Source organism: Telopea speciosissima, chromosome 1 (assembly GCF_018873765.1).
Source record: "Telopea speciosissima isolate NSW1024214 ecotype Mountain lineage chromosome 1, Tspe_v1, whole genome shotgun sequence".
Lineage (NCBI taxonomy): Eukaryota > Viridiplantae > Streptophyta > Magnoliopsida > Proteales > Proteaceae > Telopea > Telopea speciosissima.
Window position 1 is genome coordinate 73,907,046 of NC_057916.1, and position 19,690 is coordinate 73,926,735.

A 19,690-nucleotide genomic window follows, 5' to 3' on the forward strand; every position below is an offset into this window, starting at 1 on the left:
TAAAATCCGTTAAAGGTCTATCTATTTCCTTGCTTTGAAAAGCAGGAATGTTCCTACGACAAGGCTGGTAGCTAAGGAAATAGGATCTTAAAGGGTATTTTAAAAAATACAAACCCCACAAGGGTATTTATAAACCAAAAGAAAAGTGAATTATTCCATCTCATTGGCTGTCAGCCTTGTAGCAGGAACATTGCTTCAAAAATTTTTGCGCTTCTTATTATCTTTTTGGGCATATTAATAGAGAGAGAATGCCCCTGAAAAGACAACAATCCTTCATTAATCATCTCATAATTCTCATTGTCATAGAATGGAGTGGAGGCTTAAGATTCCATCCTTCCTCGAATAATTATCACCTCCAATTCACTGTCCGCTCCAATTTCCTTCAATTCTTCACATAGGAGCAAAAATAATCACCCTACCCCACCTTGGATAGTGTGTTCGGATAGGGGGTAGGATGATCATTTCTGCTCCTATGTGAGGAATTGCAAAATTGGAGTGGGCAGCGAATTGGAGGGGATTTCCTGACGCTCCACACCTTTGTCATCACTTGCGGAGGCTCTTAAAAGACATAAATTGTAGACTTTTGGGGCTTCGTCCAGAGAATTTCATCAATGGTCAATCCTTCTTTTCTATTGGAGCTGGTATCCGCTCATCTCTCTCTCTCTCTCTCTCTCTCTCTCTCTCTCACACACACACACACACACACACACACACACACACACAGACAGTCACATTTCACGTCACTTCTGATGTTTCTTCTTCACCATCTTTGTCTTTTCTTCTCATTCTTCATCACCCATGAGACTGTTCCTAACACATGCTATGAGAAGGGAACCCTTTTCCTCTGATGTGCTCTTTTGTCTTCCGTGACGTTTTCACTGAAGGCGAATACGTTCGTTTCTTCAAGTTTGAGAGTCACCGGTCCAAATTTTGATAAAATCCGTAACTCAGACCCTCTAGAATACTCTTCCCCTAAACAAAATTTCCCTTCAAGAAAATAAAAGAATGGATTCATATAATTGAAAACAAGCCGGTTCATACGGTTCAAAAAATCATAAAAACCAACCGATTTGATGTTAGCAAACACATCCAATTTTGAGGCCCTTGAACCATGGATGTCTCTCCATCTTAGGGTGTCAATTTAGAACTGAAACCGAGCGGTTAAAACCAAACTGAATCGACTCAAATTGGGTTGAAGTCCATAAAAAGACAATAGACAAAACATGCAAGGAGTATCAAATATGTTATGCGAAGGTTGTTTCCTTGTCCTTGATGTTTGGTTGGGGCTCATCTACCCTGTGACATACAAGAACCCAACCATATACAATCTACTACAATAAAACTTCTTTTCATTGAATTACAGTGTGGAACTTTGAATGCCCTAACAAGTTCATTACTTTCCAACTCCTTTGATGGAAGAGGTCAGCCATGTTCACTTTGAACGTTTACTACAATATGGTATATATACAATAAAACATTGTATGCCTTCTCCCAGCAGGCTATTGTGGTTTACCCTGCATCATCCATGTCGAAAATTGATGATACCGCTTGAGTGGCCAAGCTCGGTGATGGAAAAAACAAAATAGACCAGCAAGTGCCTGGAACTAGTTTAGCTACACAGCTTAAATTGAACCAAGCCCCAAAGGAAGAAATTCTTTCAAAGTCGAGTCAGGCCTCCTACTCCAATAGTAGATCTTCTTCCTCCTGCAGTTCCTTCAGCTTCCTCTTGGCATAAACTGTGATAATTATGGTAGTAACCACCGTAAAACAGAAGCCAATGACATTGAAGATGGTCTGCTGTGCTGAAAGGGACCTCTGGTCCTGGGATGCCTCAGCCAACGTCCGTATTAGAATGCCACTGTTAAACAAATACAAACACAAGTTTAAAGAGAATGAACAGGAGATATTCCATAACAAGACACCAACAATGATTAGCACAGCCAGAGAAGTGGCGGTTGCTTTTTCTGATTAACCCATATCCACACACAAACATGAGAAAAGGGTGATAACAGTTATGGAGCGTATTTCATTAATACAAGGATTTACTTCGGACTTAAAAATGAAAAGTATTATGCTGATATCCCATATTCTATTTCATAAAACTTGGGGCACAAAATGATCATTATGACTGTGTGTGTGTGTGTGTGTGTGCAGTGATGAACAGAAGGTAGAGCTTGGTGCAACGGTAAGGTTGCACCATTGCGACCTAGTGGTTACGGGTTCAAGTCGGGAAACAGACTCTCCATCAAGCGGGGGTAAGGCTGCATACATTATGACCCTGCCCAGAGCCTGCAGTAGCAGGGGCCTCGTGCACTGGATACACCCTTTTTGTGCAGTGATGAACAATTCTCAGTGTCCTATTTCCATTGCAACTCTTATCAATATGGTATTTTTTAGATTTGAATTTTTTTTTAAGGTGAAAAGCGGGGGGTGTTACTAACATGGTCTTTTACTGGGAAAATGTTTAGCAGACCCCAGCATCAGCCATATAGAGGAACACTAAATTGGGTTGGGCATCATGGAATAAAAAGTTATTTGAAAAGAGGCAAGGAAATAGGGGATACCATGAGGCCCAATCAAAATTGAGGAATCTGCTAGATAGCTGACCCCAGGGTCCTCCTAGCAATGCTCCTTTTACTAATATCCCAATTACAAGTAGGTTCATCCATATGTAAGTGTCCTGTGTCACAAGCATATGCTGTATTTTGTAATTTTTCTTTTCGGGATATGTATATTGTAATAAGAATCAGATGAAGCTCTTTCCAATCATATTAACCCAACCACATATAAAGTGTTCTTTGCATTTGTTTTCTTGCTCCTACTACTCTGTATATTCTAACCTTCTAGAAATCATTTTGTATTTCCACATAACAAAAAGAAAATTCAGACTGTTGATGCATTGAAGACTATTACAAAATAATCTTAAAATGTACTTCTCAATAGAACTCATGTTTTTTAAAGGTTTTAATCTTGTTTACACTTCATCTGTAGGATGCTCATTGAATATGCATTCAACAATTAGTACAAGGACAGACTTGCATACATCAACAACCTAGACTTATCTCAACTAATGGGGTAGGCTACATGGATCCTTGCTCTCTAATCAGCTATATTTGAAGTCATACAGGATACGAGACCTAAGCTATGCATGTCTTTCCTCACCACTTCACTTCAAGTTAATTTAGGTATGCCCTGGGCTCTATTAAAAATGTTGAATTGTTATTTAAATCAAATAAAACATTATCCTCTCGAGAGCACTCCAACTAAAAGAATAAGTTCCTTTAATCTGAATCAAATCACTCCTCCGAACTGGAGCATTCCAAGGCTTCTGTTGAACATGGTTATGCCATCTCAAGCAACTCTCTCATCGCTTATCATGTATCGGAGCTACTCCCAACTTAACTCTAATATGGTCATGCCTTACTTTATCCTTCCAAGTTTTGCCACACATCCATCTCGACATCCTCATCTCCACTACACTTAGGTTATCTATATGCCGTTTCTTAACTACCCAACATTTTGTACCATACATTATAGCCAGTCGTATGGCAGTCCTATAAAATTTCCCTTTAAGCTTTAAAGGAATACAACAATCACACAACTCTCTGGATGCACCTCTCTACTTCATCCATCCTATTTAATTCTCTGGGCAACATCATCCTTTATATCGCCTTCTTTATTTACGACAGAGCCCAGATACCTAAAATACTCACTTTGAGGAATCTTCCTCTAATCAATATTGACCACCTCGTCAACCATCCTAGTGTGGGTAAAGTTGCACAATATTTATTCCATCTTTGTTCTACTTATCTTAAAACCTTTTGATTCCAAGGTTGCTCTCCATAGTTCCAACTTGGCATTAATTCCTGCTTTTGTCTCATCTACCAACACAATATCATCAGCAAAAAGCATACCCCAAGGTCTTGTATGTCTTTGATTCATCCATGATAAGCGCAAACAAGTAAGGGCTTAAGGCTGATCCTTGATGAAGCCCTCTTGTAATTGGGAACTAACTGCCTTGACCCCCCCCCCCTAGTACTAGCGCTAGTCACCACACCATCATACATATCTGTAATTATGTCCACATATTTACATGACACCCTTCTCTTCTCTAGTATATGCCAGATTAACTCTGTAGGTACTCTGTCGTAGGCTTTTTCAAGGTCAATAAAGACCATATGGATATCCTTCTTGCCCTCTCTGTATCTTGCATACTTCAATGTATTTATCATTTTTCAAAATAAAAGAAAGTTCTCTAAAAAAAGGTTCATACTCTGAATTAAATAATCAGACTCCTAAAAATGTATATATGTGTCCATTATAAAAAGAGTATATGTTGCAGCTGTTTTCAGCTGACAATACAAATGTTCTTCCAAAAACCCAGTTAACAACCAGAGAAAGACTCTTACTGTTGGCAGTAAATGTATATTGCTCTTGACAATCTATTGGTATTATAGTCGAGACTGCTTGTCCTTCGAGTGTCCAAACAAACATGGTGCAAAGAGGGGAAAGATGGCCTTAAGGAACTTCATGATTAAAACTGTGACTTTTTTATGCTAAATCACTAACCAAAATTTTGAAAAGCAACAACTTGGAAAGAAGCATTGCAACTTCCATATCATATTCATTACTTAAAATACCTCCAAAAAAAGTGAGTTAAAATAGTCTGGGACTTGGGAGTGGCTGGTGAAGATGCTCAAAAAGGATTGAAGACTGCCTTTTTTCAGGGATTAAGGATGTATGACAGGCTTGTATATGTCATTCTGGTTATTTGGAAACCCAATCAGAACCAGCTACCCTCTTTTCTATGTTAAACAAGCAGTTCCTTTTGGGGCTTTGATGAAATCTCCCCAAGACCCTACTTTCCCAGCTTGCATCCTTAGGTTTGCTCTGTACCAAACGATGTAGGTATGATAAGCTGGAAAAGAACAACACTAACATACCTACTAAAAACCAGAATCGCAGAGACCAAAATAGCAGAATATTTGGACAGATTAGGGAATGACTGATAACCTTAAATAAACCACTGGATGAGACTGAAATTCAAATTCCATTGAATGGAGGTCCTGAGATGCTTATTGAATGCTCAAATTTACAGATTAAATCGATGGGGGAATTGGGAGAAAATAATGGGAGCAGAAACTGGACGGTTAGGAAGAACAGAAAATATTAAGCAAGAGAGCTATCTATAGCTTATGATCCAGAAGTCTGATGGAGCACAGACTAGGATCGAAGGGAACAACCAGCAAAGGAAAACATATTAAAAACTCAAGGCAATCCAATGGTTAGATACTCTACAATCAAACACTGAAACTCAATAGATACTGCTGTCAAAACACCCTATTGCAGGCACTATTCCGGACTGGAAACAACAGATCTTCCAAGACAGTAGCTAATGAGATATTTTAAAATAAAAGAAGGCCTGACATTACCTGGAAATAGCCCATGACAGAGGAGGTATGGTTGCTCAACTTTGCAGGACAGAATATCAGTTAGAAAACAAAAGAAAAGAAGAAGGAATAGGAATGAGGAGGGAATGAGGGATAGGGATGGGCCTCTCACCCATGGTCTCACCATATCTACCTCATGCAGCAACTGAATCACTCAGCACACACGGTCAAGCTGTTTCTTTCAATCACCAAAACCGATGGAGAGAATCACCCTTTCTTGTATTTATAGTAATGCAAAATCCAATTACAAATTAGTAACGCATAGTGTGTGTGGGCTACTTGAAGGCTCGGAAACTAACTTCAACGTTACAAAGAAATAGAAACACAAAAAATAGAAACTCCTAAGATTCTATTACAATGAAATAAAATCTACTTTCTAAAACTGAAAATAGAAACTAGATAATGACATCAATAAGATCTTCCATAGAATATCTCCAATGGGCCCCACAAATATCTTCTAAACTTGACCTTCTCGCAAGGCAGCAACTCCTGAATTATTTCCCACGCAATGGCCAATGATGGCTCCAACCAAATCTAATAAATATTCTACAAATTTTTTCTCAACGCAACCTGTTCCTGGGGCCCCTCCATAACTGTCAAAATCATCTTCTAATACTGCTGGCCGATGGCTACTTTGGGGGCAGAATAAGGCTGGAACAGTGGGCTTAAACATGACCCATACATGGGCCTGAACAGTACTGTGACCACTGTTCATGTGAACAGTACACTGTGAACAGTAATACATAAACAATTCTCTCCCCTGAACTGCATCAGCTCTCCCCCGGTCGAAAAAAACTAAACCTCGAGTTTTAACAAGTTGAGGAATCAATAGAGTATGATGCATAGTTATCGAGGTGACGCCTAGGTGTCCAGGCTCCTTGGTCGCCTTGGTCCGCCTTGTTGGTGTCACCTTGATTTTGTACCCTCTCCATCGCCTTGCCACCTTGATTCTATGGTATGATGGATATCGAACTTCTGCCCAAACAAATACTACGGTAGCTCACGATAAGTAGAGATGTAGTCCTCAAGACATGGTCATCTCTCCCAAAAAAACTCGGGTGGAATAACATAATCAATGTGCTCAAGCACACAATCATCATCAAGAGTAAAGGTGAAGCAGTTACACAAAGGATTAAGTAGGGATTGTTTTGTAATTTTTTCTTTTCTCTATTTTATTCATGTTAATAGAGTCGAAGGAAGGTAAGAGTCCGGTTATATCTGAATTTGTTTGCTGTTTTAGGTGACGATAGAGTTAGATTGTCAGAGTCAAGTCTTGTTTTCAGTTTTAGGATAGGATTAGGACTTCTTGTTTGATTCTATAAAACATGTAAGCCAACGATTCTCAGTTGGATTTTGGAATTGAATGAAAGTGCTTACCGTTTGCTGCCCACAGCTGTGTGCGTAGGTCTTTCTCCCTCCTCTGAACTCCCCTCTCGTTTCAGGTACAGTCGATCCACACCCTTACCCTTAATTCCATCACTCTCTTCTTTCTTTCCTATTTTTTTCCTTCTTTTCTGTTGCTGTTTTCTATAGAACTAAAAAAGAGTTAATCGATCTCCTCTGTTACTGATTGGTGTGGCCAGATATTCTGAGCATAGATTGCCCTTCCATAGGCGACCAAAGCCCTAGAGTCTTGCTTCCGAAATCATCCCCAACTGAGAGTATTTGATCTGCAACAGGAACTAAACCTGTACCTATGGCCAGGTTCAGTTTCAGACACTGAATATTATTTTTTTGCCTGTTATTTTGGATGCTTGTTGAATCGATTCAATAGGCCTAAGGCTTGGGAATCTCTCCCTAAAATTTCGTTTGGATTGGACTCCTATTGAAGGGGATATCTCACCTGAACTGAAGTTGGTTTCCACTGGCTTCGATCATTTTCTTGCTTTTAACGTGAGGTAGAAGTAGACAGATTTTCCTAAATTACATATAAGGGCTGACTTCCTTTATTTACACAGAAACCCCTGTTTTCTGTATTTTCTTAAGTTGCCCCCAACCTGATTCTAGTTCCAGAATTACCCTTCATCTTTAACTTCAATTCTAGATGTATCCCAACTACTGTTTTCTTATTCAAGAAGAGTCCTTAATGTTTCTGAAATTTACAAAAGTGCCAGTGGTTCCTCTCTTTTGAGTTATTTACATTTTGGTGTGCCCATAGTGACAAAACTTGGGTATCTTAGACTTAGACCCTACGTTGCATCAATTGGTATCAAAGCCAAAATTTTTAGCAATTACTAACCATGAGTCCATGACAGGTCACATCACCAATCCCGAGTTGCAAAATTTATATTGGGAACTGGCTGAATCAACAGAAGACTGAGGGCAAACTTGTCAAATTCATGGGAGAAACTCAAGGTGTTCCACTGAAATTCTTGCCTTAATGAAGAGGGCCGAAAAGTGAGATGAAGCGAGGCCGTCTACACCAGTTTCTTGGTTTGGTGCTTTACAGATCGAAGATATGCCTTAGAGACAACAAGCCGATCCGGCTATACCCCAGTATGTTACATGAAAGTTTTCGGATAGTGACTATGACATCAAAGTTGAGGTTCCAAAGTACAGTGGTGAAAGGGGACTCAAAGATTTTCTTGACTGGCTTACTAGTCGAGAGGACTATCGCTTACAAGTCTTTTACAGATAAAAAGACATGCGAGTGCATTCTCACTAAAGTTACTGGTTACGCATGTTCATGGTGGAATGGCATACTACATTCGAGGATGTCAGACGACTTGGACCTGTTACTAATTGGGAGGTTATGAAGCAGGTTCTGAACAAGAAGTTCATTCTTCCTAGTTACAAGAAGGTACTATTTCAGAAATTGCTATTGCAACATGTTGGTTGCAGGTTCAAAAGTTGGAAACAGCCTCTCCTGCAAAACAGGGGGTAAAGTGTACATTTGCCCCTCCTAGACCCTACAGTAGAGGGAGCCTCATGCATTGGGACGTTCTTTTTTACTATTTCACAAATTGCTAAATTGCTCAATTTTCAGCAAGGCAACAAGGATGTAAACACCTACACAATAAAGTTTCACAAATTATCTTCAAGATACTGACTTCAGGAGACAGACCAACAACGGGTTCTAAGATATATCAGTGGGTTGAGTACTGAGATTCAACTAGACTGGCCAACGGTGATTTCAGGTCCGTTGATGTGGCATCTGCTTATGCCAAGGCAGCTGAAGAAAAGTACAGTTTTTTTTTTTTTTTTTGATGAATAAGAAAAGTACAGTTATTTGAAGACTATGCTCAAAACTCCTTCAGTTTATAGGCTTCTACCACGGATTGAAGAAAAGAAGCCTGAATCCCACATAGTGAAAGAAAGTATGCTGGAAGTTAACAAAGGCAATGATTGGTTGAAGAACAATGTGTGCCGAAATTGTGGCGAGAAGGGTCACTTTGGCAACAAATCCTGTGAATGTAGTAGAAACATAATTGGTAGAAGAGGATGATGATGATGATGATGATGAAGTTAATTTATATCTTTATCCTTTAGAGGATGATGGTCCTAAGGATGACAAAGTTGAAGCTTACTCTCGAGTCGTACTTCATTCTCACACAGACTAGTTGATAAAGCTCTCCTTTTTAGACATAAGGATATTTTTCTGCACGTTATTGGTTCTACAAATGCTCACGCAGTCGTTGACACAGGGGCAGAAGCAAATTTTATCTTAGCTGAATTTGTTCGAGCACACAACCTTCCACAGAAGTAACTCTTCAAGAAGATTCATGTGCGAGGTTTTGGACCTACATCTCAAGAAGAGGCCATTGCAGTAGCTCTAGTACATCTACAGTTTGGGCCAACACAATTCTTAGCCCCCCAAAAAAAAAAATACAATACCATGTGCCTTGCTTAGTCACCATGTTGGGGGCCTGGGGCACTATGACATCCTTTTAGGACAACCTTGGCAACAACATGCTAATATTCTCTACAATGGAGCACAAAACACTATTCAAAGTTAAGAAAGGAGGTCACCACATGCGTTATCAGACATGCCTCGTCGACAACAGTCTCCTCTTTCAGTTCTGAGTCACTTTTCCCTCCCCACTCATGGAGTTGCAGTTCGACCGTCTTCCACGAGATAAGTGCCACCCTAGTGTCGAGATAATTACGAGGTCATCTTGGGTTTGCGACGGTCATCTTGGGTTTGCGACCTAACTCAACGGAATTGAGTTCTTTTAAGAACGGGCGAGCTGATGCAGTTACGCAAAGGATTATGTAGGTATTATTTTGTAATTTTTTGTTTTCTGTCGTAGGAAGGTAAGATTAGGACTTCTTGTTTGATTCTATAATAAAAGTAAACAAACAATTCTCAGTTGGATTTTGGAATTGAATGAAAGTGCTTACTGTGTTGCTGCCCAGAGCTGTGTTGCAGGTCTTTCTCCCTCCTCTGAACTCCTCACTTGTTTTTGGTACAGTCGATCCACAACCTTACCCTTATTCCATCGTTCTCTTCTTCTTTCCTATTTTCTTTTCTTGCTGTTTTCTATCGAACTACAAAGGAGTTAATCAAGCTCCTCTATTACTGACTGGTTTGACCAGATATTCTGGGCACAGATTGCCCTTCCATAGGCGACCCAAGCCCTAGAGTCTTGCTTCCAAATCATCTCCTACTGAGAGTATTTGATCTGCAACTGGAACTAAACCTGTACCTACCGCTAGGTTCAGTTTAATATAATTTTTCTGCTTGTTATTTTGGGCGCACATTGAATTGATTCAATAGGCCTAAGGCTTGGGAATCTCTCCCTAAAATTTCATTTGAATTGGATTCCTATTGAGGGAGATCTCTCTGCTGAACTGAAGCTGGTTTCCACAGGCTTCTATTGTTTTCTTGTTTTAACGTGAGGTAGAAGAAGACAGATATTACTAAATTAGATATACAGGCTGACATTATTTACACAGAAGCCCCTGTTTTCTGAACTTTTGTTTTAAGTTATCCCCAACCTGATTCTAATTCCAGAACTACCCTTCATCTTTAACTTCATTCTGGATTTATCCCAACTACTGTTTTCTTATTCAAGAAGAGTCCTTAATGTTTCTGAAATTTACAAAAGTGCCACTGGTTCCTCTCCTTTGAGTTATTTACATTTTGGTGGGCCCATAGCGACCAAAAGCAGGTATCTTAGACCCTAGGTTGCATCAAAAGGCTGATCTTCTACAACAACATCATCACCTTGTTTATCCTCCACTTCAAATCTTCAGGATCTTCCTTACCGCTGTCCTCTGCAACACCTATCGAAGGAAGCATACACAAAAGTTCAAAACATGAAGGTTGAGGGTGTCATCTTCATCCTCTTCAGTGTTAACAGTTGGCTGCACTTCAACCTCAACATCACAGGGAAGTAGATCAAAATATGTCATCTCACGCGGGAGAGGGGGGGGGGGGGAGAGGAGGGGCTTCTATGAATATGATTCATTGGTCGTTGAGGGCAAAACTTGGCAAAGTGACTATACTTATGGCAATCATAGCACTGCATGTTACTGCTACTACCCAAAGGAGCCTCCCCTTTCTCTGCCACCACAAGGACACATACCGGTTGAACTACAGGTCTATGGGAAGCAATATTGTTGGGGTCTTATTATACTCCCCGGCTTGAAAACCAAGTTTCCTCACTGGTGGCTTCAATAGTTCCTCAGCCCGTAGAGCCTTCTGGAAAAAGTTTTGAAAGTCATATCTACCATGCCTATCTCCTTCCGAATGTCTGGTCTCAGTCCCAGTTTAAAACAGAACAGCATCTTGTCATCACTTTCATTCAAACTAGTGCATGAGACAAGCATGTCGAGCTGCAGCATATACTCTGCTACCGATAAGGTTCCTTGCTGCAGTAAATTGAGCTTGTCAAGTAAGTGTGCTTTGAAGGTAGGCGGGAGATACTTGCCCTTGAGTTCTTCTTCATCTCAAACCAAGTACTAGGGGCTGTTCCCCTTTGCTGTAACCTCCTTTCGTGATTGTTCCACCATTCCTGAGTCAGTCCTACCAACTTGGTCTTTGCAAGCTTCATCTTTTTTGGCTGTCATTTCATACCAGTCAAAATAATCATCCAAACATGAAAGCCAATCAAAAAATACCTCCAGATCATGCTTGCCATTGTACTCCTTTAGTTCCAAGTACAACTTATAATTATCATCGTTTTGACGGTGTGGCGGTCCCGCATCAAACCATTCATGATCATGGTCCTCAGCAGGAGGTGGTTGTACTACTATCCATCGAGGCTCATAATATGTCCTTGAGAAGTTATTTTCTGTATACTGAATAGGAATGTTTTCACGAGGTCTTGAAAGTTGAAAAACTATGAGTAAGCTCCCTTTGTTGTTGCTCCACATTTACAACATGTTGGGTGAGTTGTGTCATCATCTGTAACAAGTGGTTGAGCTTCTCAATGTCACTAAGGGTCTAGGAGACTTGTGGATCACTGCTGGCCATGGCTCTGATACCAAATGATGTAGGTGAGCTAGGCTACAGAGAAAAAACACTAACCAACCTACAGAATTCCGGGATCATCCAATGGATGGTTTGGGAGAAATAATCAGTAACAGAAATTAGAAAGTTAAGAAACAAATAGAAGATAGGAGAACTAACTCTAGCATATGATCCAGCAGTCTGATGAGACTCAAACTGGGATCGAAGGAGGTTGACAAGACTCGAGGTGGAATAACATGTAGAAGATTCAGAGCAACCCAGTGGTCTGATTATTAGAACTCAAAGGAGGAAGTTCAGATCAGAAAATGGCATACCAGACTATCGCAAACAGTAATAGGCTGGGAGGAAAACTATCAGAATCAATGAAGTTAATGATTTTTTTGGCTAACAAGGGTGTCCAGACCTTCAGCCTGACTAGTCCCAGGCACACGCACCGGGTCAGCACCGGATCCTATGAGAACCATAGAAACTGTGGGGCTGCCCCAAAGGGGTAAGGGGAGTCGAGCTCAGGATGTAAGTCAATTAAAGCACTCGAAGTTAATAAATAACAATATTAAACGATAAGATAATCAATAACCCAATACTGTTATTACCTGATCTGAGCCACGGTAATGAAAGGATGGCTGCTGGACTTGCTGGACTAGAATAACAATTGAAAACAAAAGAAAAGAAGAAAAATATGAAGGAGGGATAGGGAAGGGCCTCTCATCCATGGTCTCTCGACATATCTGCCTCTCACAGCAACTGAATCACTCAGCATAAAGACAAGCTATTTCTTTCAATCACCAAAACCGATGGGGGAATCCCCCATTCTTGTATTTATATTTATAATAATGTTAAATCAAATTATAAAATTAGTAACCCTTAGAGTGCGTGAGCTACTTGAAAGCTAAGAAACTAACTTCAACATTACAAAGAAATAGAAACCCAACAAAACAAAAACTCCTAAGATTCTATTACATAAATAAAATCTACATCCTAAAACTGAAAATAGAAACTAGATAATGACATCAATAAGATCTTCCATTGAATATCTCCAATGGGGCCCACAAATATCTTCTAAACTTGATCTTCTGGCAAGGCAGCAACTCCTGAATTATTTCCCATGCAATGGCCCATGATGGGTCCCACCAAATCAAATAAATATTCTACAAAATCTTCTTCACGCAATCTGTTCCCAAGACCCCTCCATAACTGTCAAAATCATCTTCTAATACTGCTGGCCGATGGCTACTTTTTGGCAGAATAAGGCTGGAAGAGTGGGCTTAAACATGACCAATATATGGGCCAAATATGGGCCTAAACAGTACCAAGACCACTGTTGAACAATTTTCTCCCTTCAACTGCATCACCCTACTTTCCCAGCAAGCTTTTCTTGCATACTCAGGTTGACATGTGAGTTCTGAACAGCAACACCCATCTTCCTTTGAACCTTTTTAAACCCCAATCCCCAGTCTTATTTTTTCTTCCTTAACCCTAATCAATCACTAAATTTTCAGCATCATCCATTCCCTTAAATTCTTAGCCAAACTGCCATCCCTTCAGCCCAAAGCTGCCACTGTTTTAGGTCTTCTCAATCCTCCCACAACAATGATTCAATTCAGGGACTGTGTTTACCACACCCTCTTCCCTATCCCCCAAACTGTTGGGTTTTTCGAGTGTTTCCCAGCTTACTTCATCAAGCTTAATTTAAGAGGGCCGTTTGCAAGGTAACCTGGCCCTAACTGAAATTGTATGTTTCCATAGATAGTACAGGTACCGTTCTAGTGGCCCATCACCCAATGAGGAGCACTACTAAGATATAACAGTCCTGAAAGCCCAGAAATTGATTGCTGCATAGGTTACTCAGTGATCGTAATTGCATGCACTTCAAACAAAATTGGTCACTGGAGGTCATCTTACAGATCCACATCTTGACTTCCACAATGAATATCTCAAATTCCCATAGATACCTAGATCAGCTAATGGCGAAGCAGATGAGTTAGCCTCATGTTGGTTTCACAGGAAAACAAAGTAGTTAGAACTTGAAAGGAGAGGGGGTTTATCTTATCGAATAACATTTATCAGATTGATTCAGGTGATTACTTCCCCTTGTATATCTTTGTTCAGTCTAAATGTACGTTTTCTTCCTCTCTTTTTGTAGGAGGGGCGGGGGAGTTTAATCAAGTGCAAGCATTTATGCGGTATGTTTGCACTTATGGATGTACCTATGCATGATATATGAGCAATATTAGATTATTAGTTCAAGCATGAACAATAATAATTAAAATAAGATTTTCACCTCTTATAAAAAGAAAGGATGATTTACATTTATGCTTTATGCTAAAGAGAAATTTATGGAAGAGATGTTGTACCTGTAGATAGTAACGAAAACTTCGGGCACCATTCCTACCAACGACCCCAAGATGTAAGGACCATACTTGACATTTGTTGCAACAGCAGCATAATTAAATATAATGTACGGAAATGGAGAAATCCTAAGTAAGGTCACAGCTCGAAACTGATGGAACCAATTTCCTTCACCAGCTAATTTAATAAAGGCTGCTTTCTTTGACCATCTCTCCAACCACCGCTGCATAAAACTCATTACTGTGAATGAGAAGCAGCAAACCAAACTTTGTTTCTCTGGTGCGAGTAAAATAGTAACTTGAAAGTACTCTTAGATACTCACATAGATTTTATGACGAAAGCAAGAACCAATGAAATATGGCAATGACACACCCACAGAGGCTCCTGCCATAATTAGTAAGAACCCATATCCATAACCAAAAGTCATTCCAGCGACCCACATAGCAGGTGTAGAGGGCAACAATAGTGCAGGAAATAATGCCACAGAAACAAAGAGTACAACCGCAAGTACTGGTGTGCTGAATGTGTTCATCTCCCAATTTAGGACTGGTATAACCTCCTGTCAAGGACAAACTAAGTCAGAACAGGAATAGATAAAAGGAGAACACAATGTAACACACAAACAACCACCATTTCTGGTGCAGCCCTTTCGGCACACTTGCTAGGCATCCTATGACCAGGAGCTGTTGGAGCACCCAAGGAATAGAGCCCACAACACAAGGCCATAACATATGTTGTTAAGGACCAACAATAAATAATCAAGATTTTCAGCCCAGAAGCATGGGTTGGAATCTGGTTTTAACTAATTTTCATTTACCATTGTGTCTGGATTTTGGGAGTTCAAACTTCCATCAATTAGTCTGATCTGTTAACAAATCTAGACAAGGTCTAATGGAGATGCAAAATAAGATGCCCGCTACCATAACTAATTCTGTGCTACTTTTGAATTCATTCCGCATTTTTCAGTGGGCTTGTTATTTCCTACTTGTAACAGGAATCAAATTGAGCAGATAACACAGCTTATCCTATGATGTCCGACAAACCCAACCGTTGTAAATCGTGTATCCCTAGCAGTTTGAATTCTCAGTTATCCGAAATAGAGCCCTAAGGAGAAATACGGTCAACTAGAATTCATAGAAATCTACTAAAGCTCAGAATAGGGATAAGCTAGCAGTCACAGACGTCCCGTTGATGTTATACCAAATGAATCTATGTAATTGAAACAACTGAAAGAAATCTAGCCCATAAATAATTTTAACTATTAAGGAAGCCCAAATAAAACCACACTTCTACCACTATACCCTTTTTTTTAAAAAAAAATTTCTTCATACAGTAATCTAATCATGATTTATTTTATGGAAGAAATGCCCAAGACATTTCAATTGACCATGAGCTTGTGCTTCCATTACGTGTTCACACTTACAACTAGGATAATATCAAATATATCAAAAAACATTCTGAGAGGCTTGGATATGTTTACATGCGTCTAATGAATAGCAAAACTACGGACAACATATGCTCACTGCCATGGATACAAGGGGCTGAATAAAGGTATTTGAAATGGAAATTGAGTATAACATGAGAATCGTAAATTACTATGAAAATATGAAATTGCAGTAAGAAATTGGAACTGATTAAAGAAAAGACTAACAATAACAATAACTACCTTATTCAAGACAATAGGTGCAACCCAGATGATACCAACAACGGCAAGCGCCACCAAGAAAACGCAAAAGCAAACCACCTTCACCCACCACCAGAGAAACCTTCCGTTCCTAGGACATGGAGGCTCCCCTCCGAACTCCCCGACTTCACGATCATTGAAGCAACCCAGTCTCACATAATCCCCATTTCCATCAACCGTTTGCAGCTTCAGCTCCGGAGTCATAGTGTCATCGCTTTTATACGTCATTGCTCCGCTGGATTCAACACCACCGGTGCCAAACCCAAATTTCTTCAATTCAACAAACCCCAAACCCAATAAGAATTACTTGAAATATAAATTCAAACCCAGAAAGGATAACGGATTCCTTCAGAATCTGCAAAGATGCAGCAGAAGAAACCCTAGAAGGAAATCATAGAATCAACTTGAATTGCCTTAGGCAACGGCACTTTAATCTCCGGAAAGATAAGGCTATACAATTTGTTCTTCTCTCCTTCACAAAAAGAAACATAAATCTGAGCAAAGAATCACAAACCGAATAGATTTTCTCATTTAATAATCGCAAAAATCCAACATTGATCAGAGAATAGAAGCAGAAACCGGTGAGGAATCGTAGCTTTAAAGAAAGCGGACAAAACGAGTGAGAGAGAAGACTGTTAGATGGAACTGTTGAATTTTTTACTTTGTTTACGTAAAGCAATAATAAACGACGAGCAAAAACCGTTGGATTAAGATATTTCCAACGGGGGAGATTTGATAAATTAGAAGCGAAAACCAGGTATCGATATATAGGTTATCTACATCAACCATCGGATCAGAATGTTTAAAACCTGGATAAAAAACAAGATCTCCGTCGCGATCACTGAAACGCACTCTGCGCGTGCAGCCTACACTGCCACGTCGCATTACTTCGTCAAACGTGGCATAAAATATAATGCTCTTATGACACCTATTATAACTTAAGACCAACCGATTCGGATCGTCTGATTGGCATCTCACGTTGCCTTACTTTTGGGCCCACAGTGATTTACATAGTTATCCGTTCTGTACCTGAGTCAACGTGCCAACCAGTGGTAGGGTGGCAATCCTTGTTATCGTTAATACCTAATAATCGCTCTTAATTAGTATTTTAATGAGATTTACATGTCTTATTCTAAATAAAGACTTGTTTACCCCAAAATAATTAGTATTTTAATGGATTGGATTTTACCAAAAATAACTAGTTAATCCCATTAAATAGTGGCAGTCTGGCAGATATTAAAAGAATATCTTTGGCAGAGAGGATGGAAGACTAAAGCGAGAAGAATGATGAGAATAAAGGAGAAAGCATCGTCAAAGTTTTTAAAGCACCAAACAACTTCATCGACACGGAATATAATTTTTTTAATTCAATTGGTGTTGGTTGGGGACTTTTGTCGAACATGCAACATGCATGTTTACATGCATTAGTGTCTCTATTCTAATCTATCCAGATCATTGAACAAAGAGTACCTGGAAGGATGCATGAGGTGGAACTAACTAGTAATGACAAGCAATAAAAACTCATAATAGATTTTTCATAAAAAAATAAAAAACTCATAATAGATGCAATGGCAACAGCTGCCCATTAGGGGTTTGGAAGTTTAAGAGCAAAAAATGGTGATGGTGGTGGGTTTTGGATTGATAATTGCAAGTTGATTGATTTCTTATGACAACCATGACATTGTTTGATGAATTGGAATCGAATCAGATTTTTTATTTATGTTTGTAGGTCTTATTCTCTGAGTCTCTTCTATTCTAGTGCGCTGTGTGCGATGTGGTAGGGAGTTGTGAACCAAGAGGTTTGAACTCAAGACCTCGTGATAAAATGGAATCGAATTGGGTGAATTGGCCAAGTTGAGTTTGAATTCTGATCCAAAGCAAAAGAGAAAGAGTTGGTGCCAAGTGAAAATTTCTCTAATTCTGATTGAGATCTTTGTCCTACTTCTCTCACTCGGTGATTCCCTAGTTGCTGAAAAAAAAATAGTTGACTTGATCAGAATCACAAGTTTTCAATGATACCCGACAATTAGGAATCATTCCTAAGGAATATCTGGCAAACAGAGCTATGAAACTAAGCAGCATACTTCGCCTTTTAACACCTTTTTTATCCAGTCCAGGTAACTCCACTTGAATTCAAGGATATCAACTTCTTTCATTTGTAGTTTTTTGAACAACTCTTTGGATACAAGGACAAATAACATAAATGAACCAAAGAGGTTTATGGATAATGAAACTATCCCTTATAATCTCTCTCTCTCTCAAATCGATAGAATTCAGCAAAAAGTGAAGTAGCGATTTTTTTTAGTAGCTCTCTCTCTCTCTCTCTCTCTCAAATCGATAGAATTCAGCTAAAAGTGAAGTAGCGGTTTTTTTTTTAAGGCAAAAAAGTAACATTTAGAAACTAAATGTAGTTCGTTTTGAATTGGTTAGGCAACCATTGGTGCAATGAGCATTAAATTGTTGTATCTTGTTTTAATGTCATTTCACTTCCCTCACTTTTCAACTTATGAGCCTCAATAGCTCTCAAATCCTCCCACTTTCACTTCCTTTGAATTATTGTGATTTTTTCACCCCAAAAAAAAAAAAAAGAATTATTGTGGTTTGGTCAATTAAGAAGAATTAAGATATGTTTGAAAGGTAAAAAAATGGATTAAAAAAAAGATAACATAATAAGATTAAAAAAAGATAAAAATAATGATTGATTTATGTGCCTTTCTTTCTCTTATTACAAAAAAAATCAAAATTTTATTTTCTTAATTTGGTGTCACATTCATATTTATTGAAGAAGAGCATCACCTACGGGTTCAAGTTAAATGGTACTCCTCAAATTTAGCTCTGATTTGTGAATAATAAATATAGTTTGATGGCTTAACCATTCCATTGACTTGGCAAGTTAGTTGCACCAGTTCTTCTTCTTCTTTTTTTTTTTTTAAATTCAATTAGATATGATTTTAAGCATCCCATTCTCCACTGACCTTTTTCTCTCTCAATGAATCAATACTTCCATTTTAATTTGTAGGTTATGGAAAAAGAATGCTAACCAGTCTCGTAGCTCTTGTGCCTAAATTTAGGAATGGACAAAATTACCGTTACATCCCGTGGAAGTAAAAAATCCCACCCATGTTGATGCATGTGTGCTCACTCTTATTGGCCCCATGCTGATGCAAGGGTTACATGCCCAGATAGCGACGATCTCTTGTCTCTGTTGGTTATTATCACAAAAAAATTGTTTTAACTTTTAAGATCCACCCAAGATAGAGATAGATTCTATTAATTTGTTCTAACATTTGAATGGAGCTCCTAAAATATTTGAAAGGACATTTTGAAACTTCCTTTAAAGGGTTGGAAGTAATGATGAGATCACACTGGTAGGTAAGGAGATTCCTTGGGTTAAGGGAACTTTCCCCTAATTGGTATCAAGTTCAAGGGCAAGTGGGCACACAAATGGACATCCTCCAAACAACATACCAACCTGGTTTGAAGTCGGATGAATGGTGGAAAAGACGAAAAGACATTTCCAACCTTCTTCAATAAACTTGTGAGTAACAATGAAACCACAATGCTGGGTGAATGAAAACTTTCCCCAAATCGGTATCAACTCCAATCAACAAACAGGGGGACATCCTCGAAGCAGCTTATCAACCCAGTATGAAATTGGGGAGCACGGATCATGTCCTTGTACAAGTATCGTCCAATATCCTTCAGGGCCAGTCACATGGAATCCACTCCTCCTGTGAGTCCCACAGTGGATTTCATATGACTGGCCCTAGAGGGCATTGGACAGTACTTGTA

General features: G+C 39.2%; 1 protein-coding gene across 1 annotated transcript; it reads right to left on the reverse strand.

Moving 5' to 3' along the window:
* Positions 1 to 1,332: 1,332 nt before the first annotated feature.
* LOC122640722 (transmembrane protein 64-like) lies at positions 1,333 to 16,542 on the reverse strand. The gene is made up of 4 exons (XM_043833968.1): positions 15,881 to 16,542; positions 14,537 to 14,773; positions 14,220 to 14,437; positions 1,333 to 1,858 (listed from the first exon to the last, which is right to left on the reverse strand). Exons 1-4 carry the CDS (start codon positions 16,124 to 16,126, stop codon positions 1,678 to 1,680), a joined length of 882 nt encoding a protein of 293 aa, XP_043689903.1. The 5' UTR covers positions 16,127 to 16,542; the 3' UTR covers positions 1,333 to 1,677.
* Between the last annotated feature and the right edge of the window lie 3,148 nt (positions 16,543 to 19,690).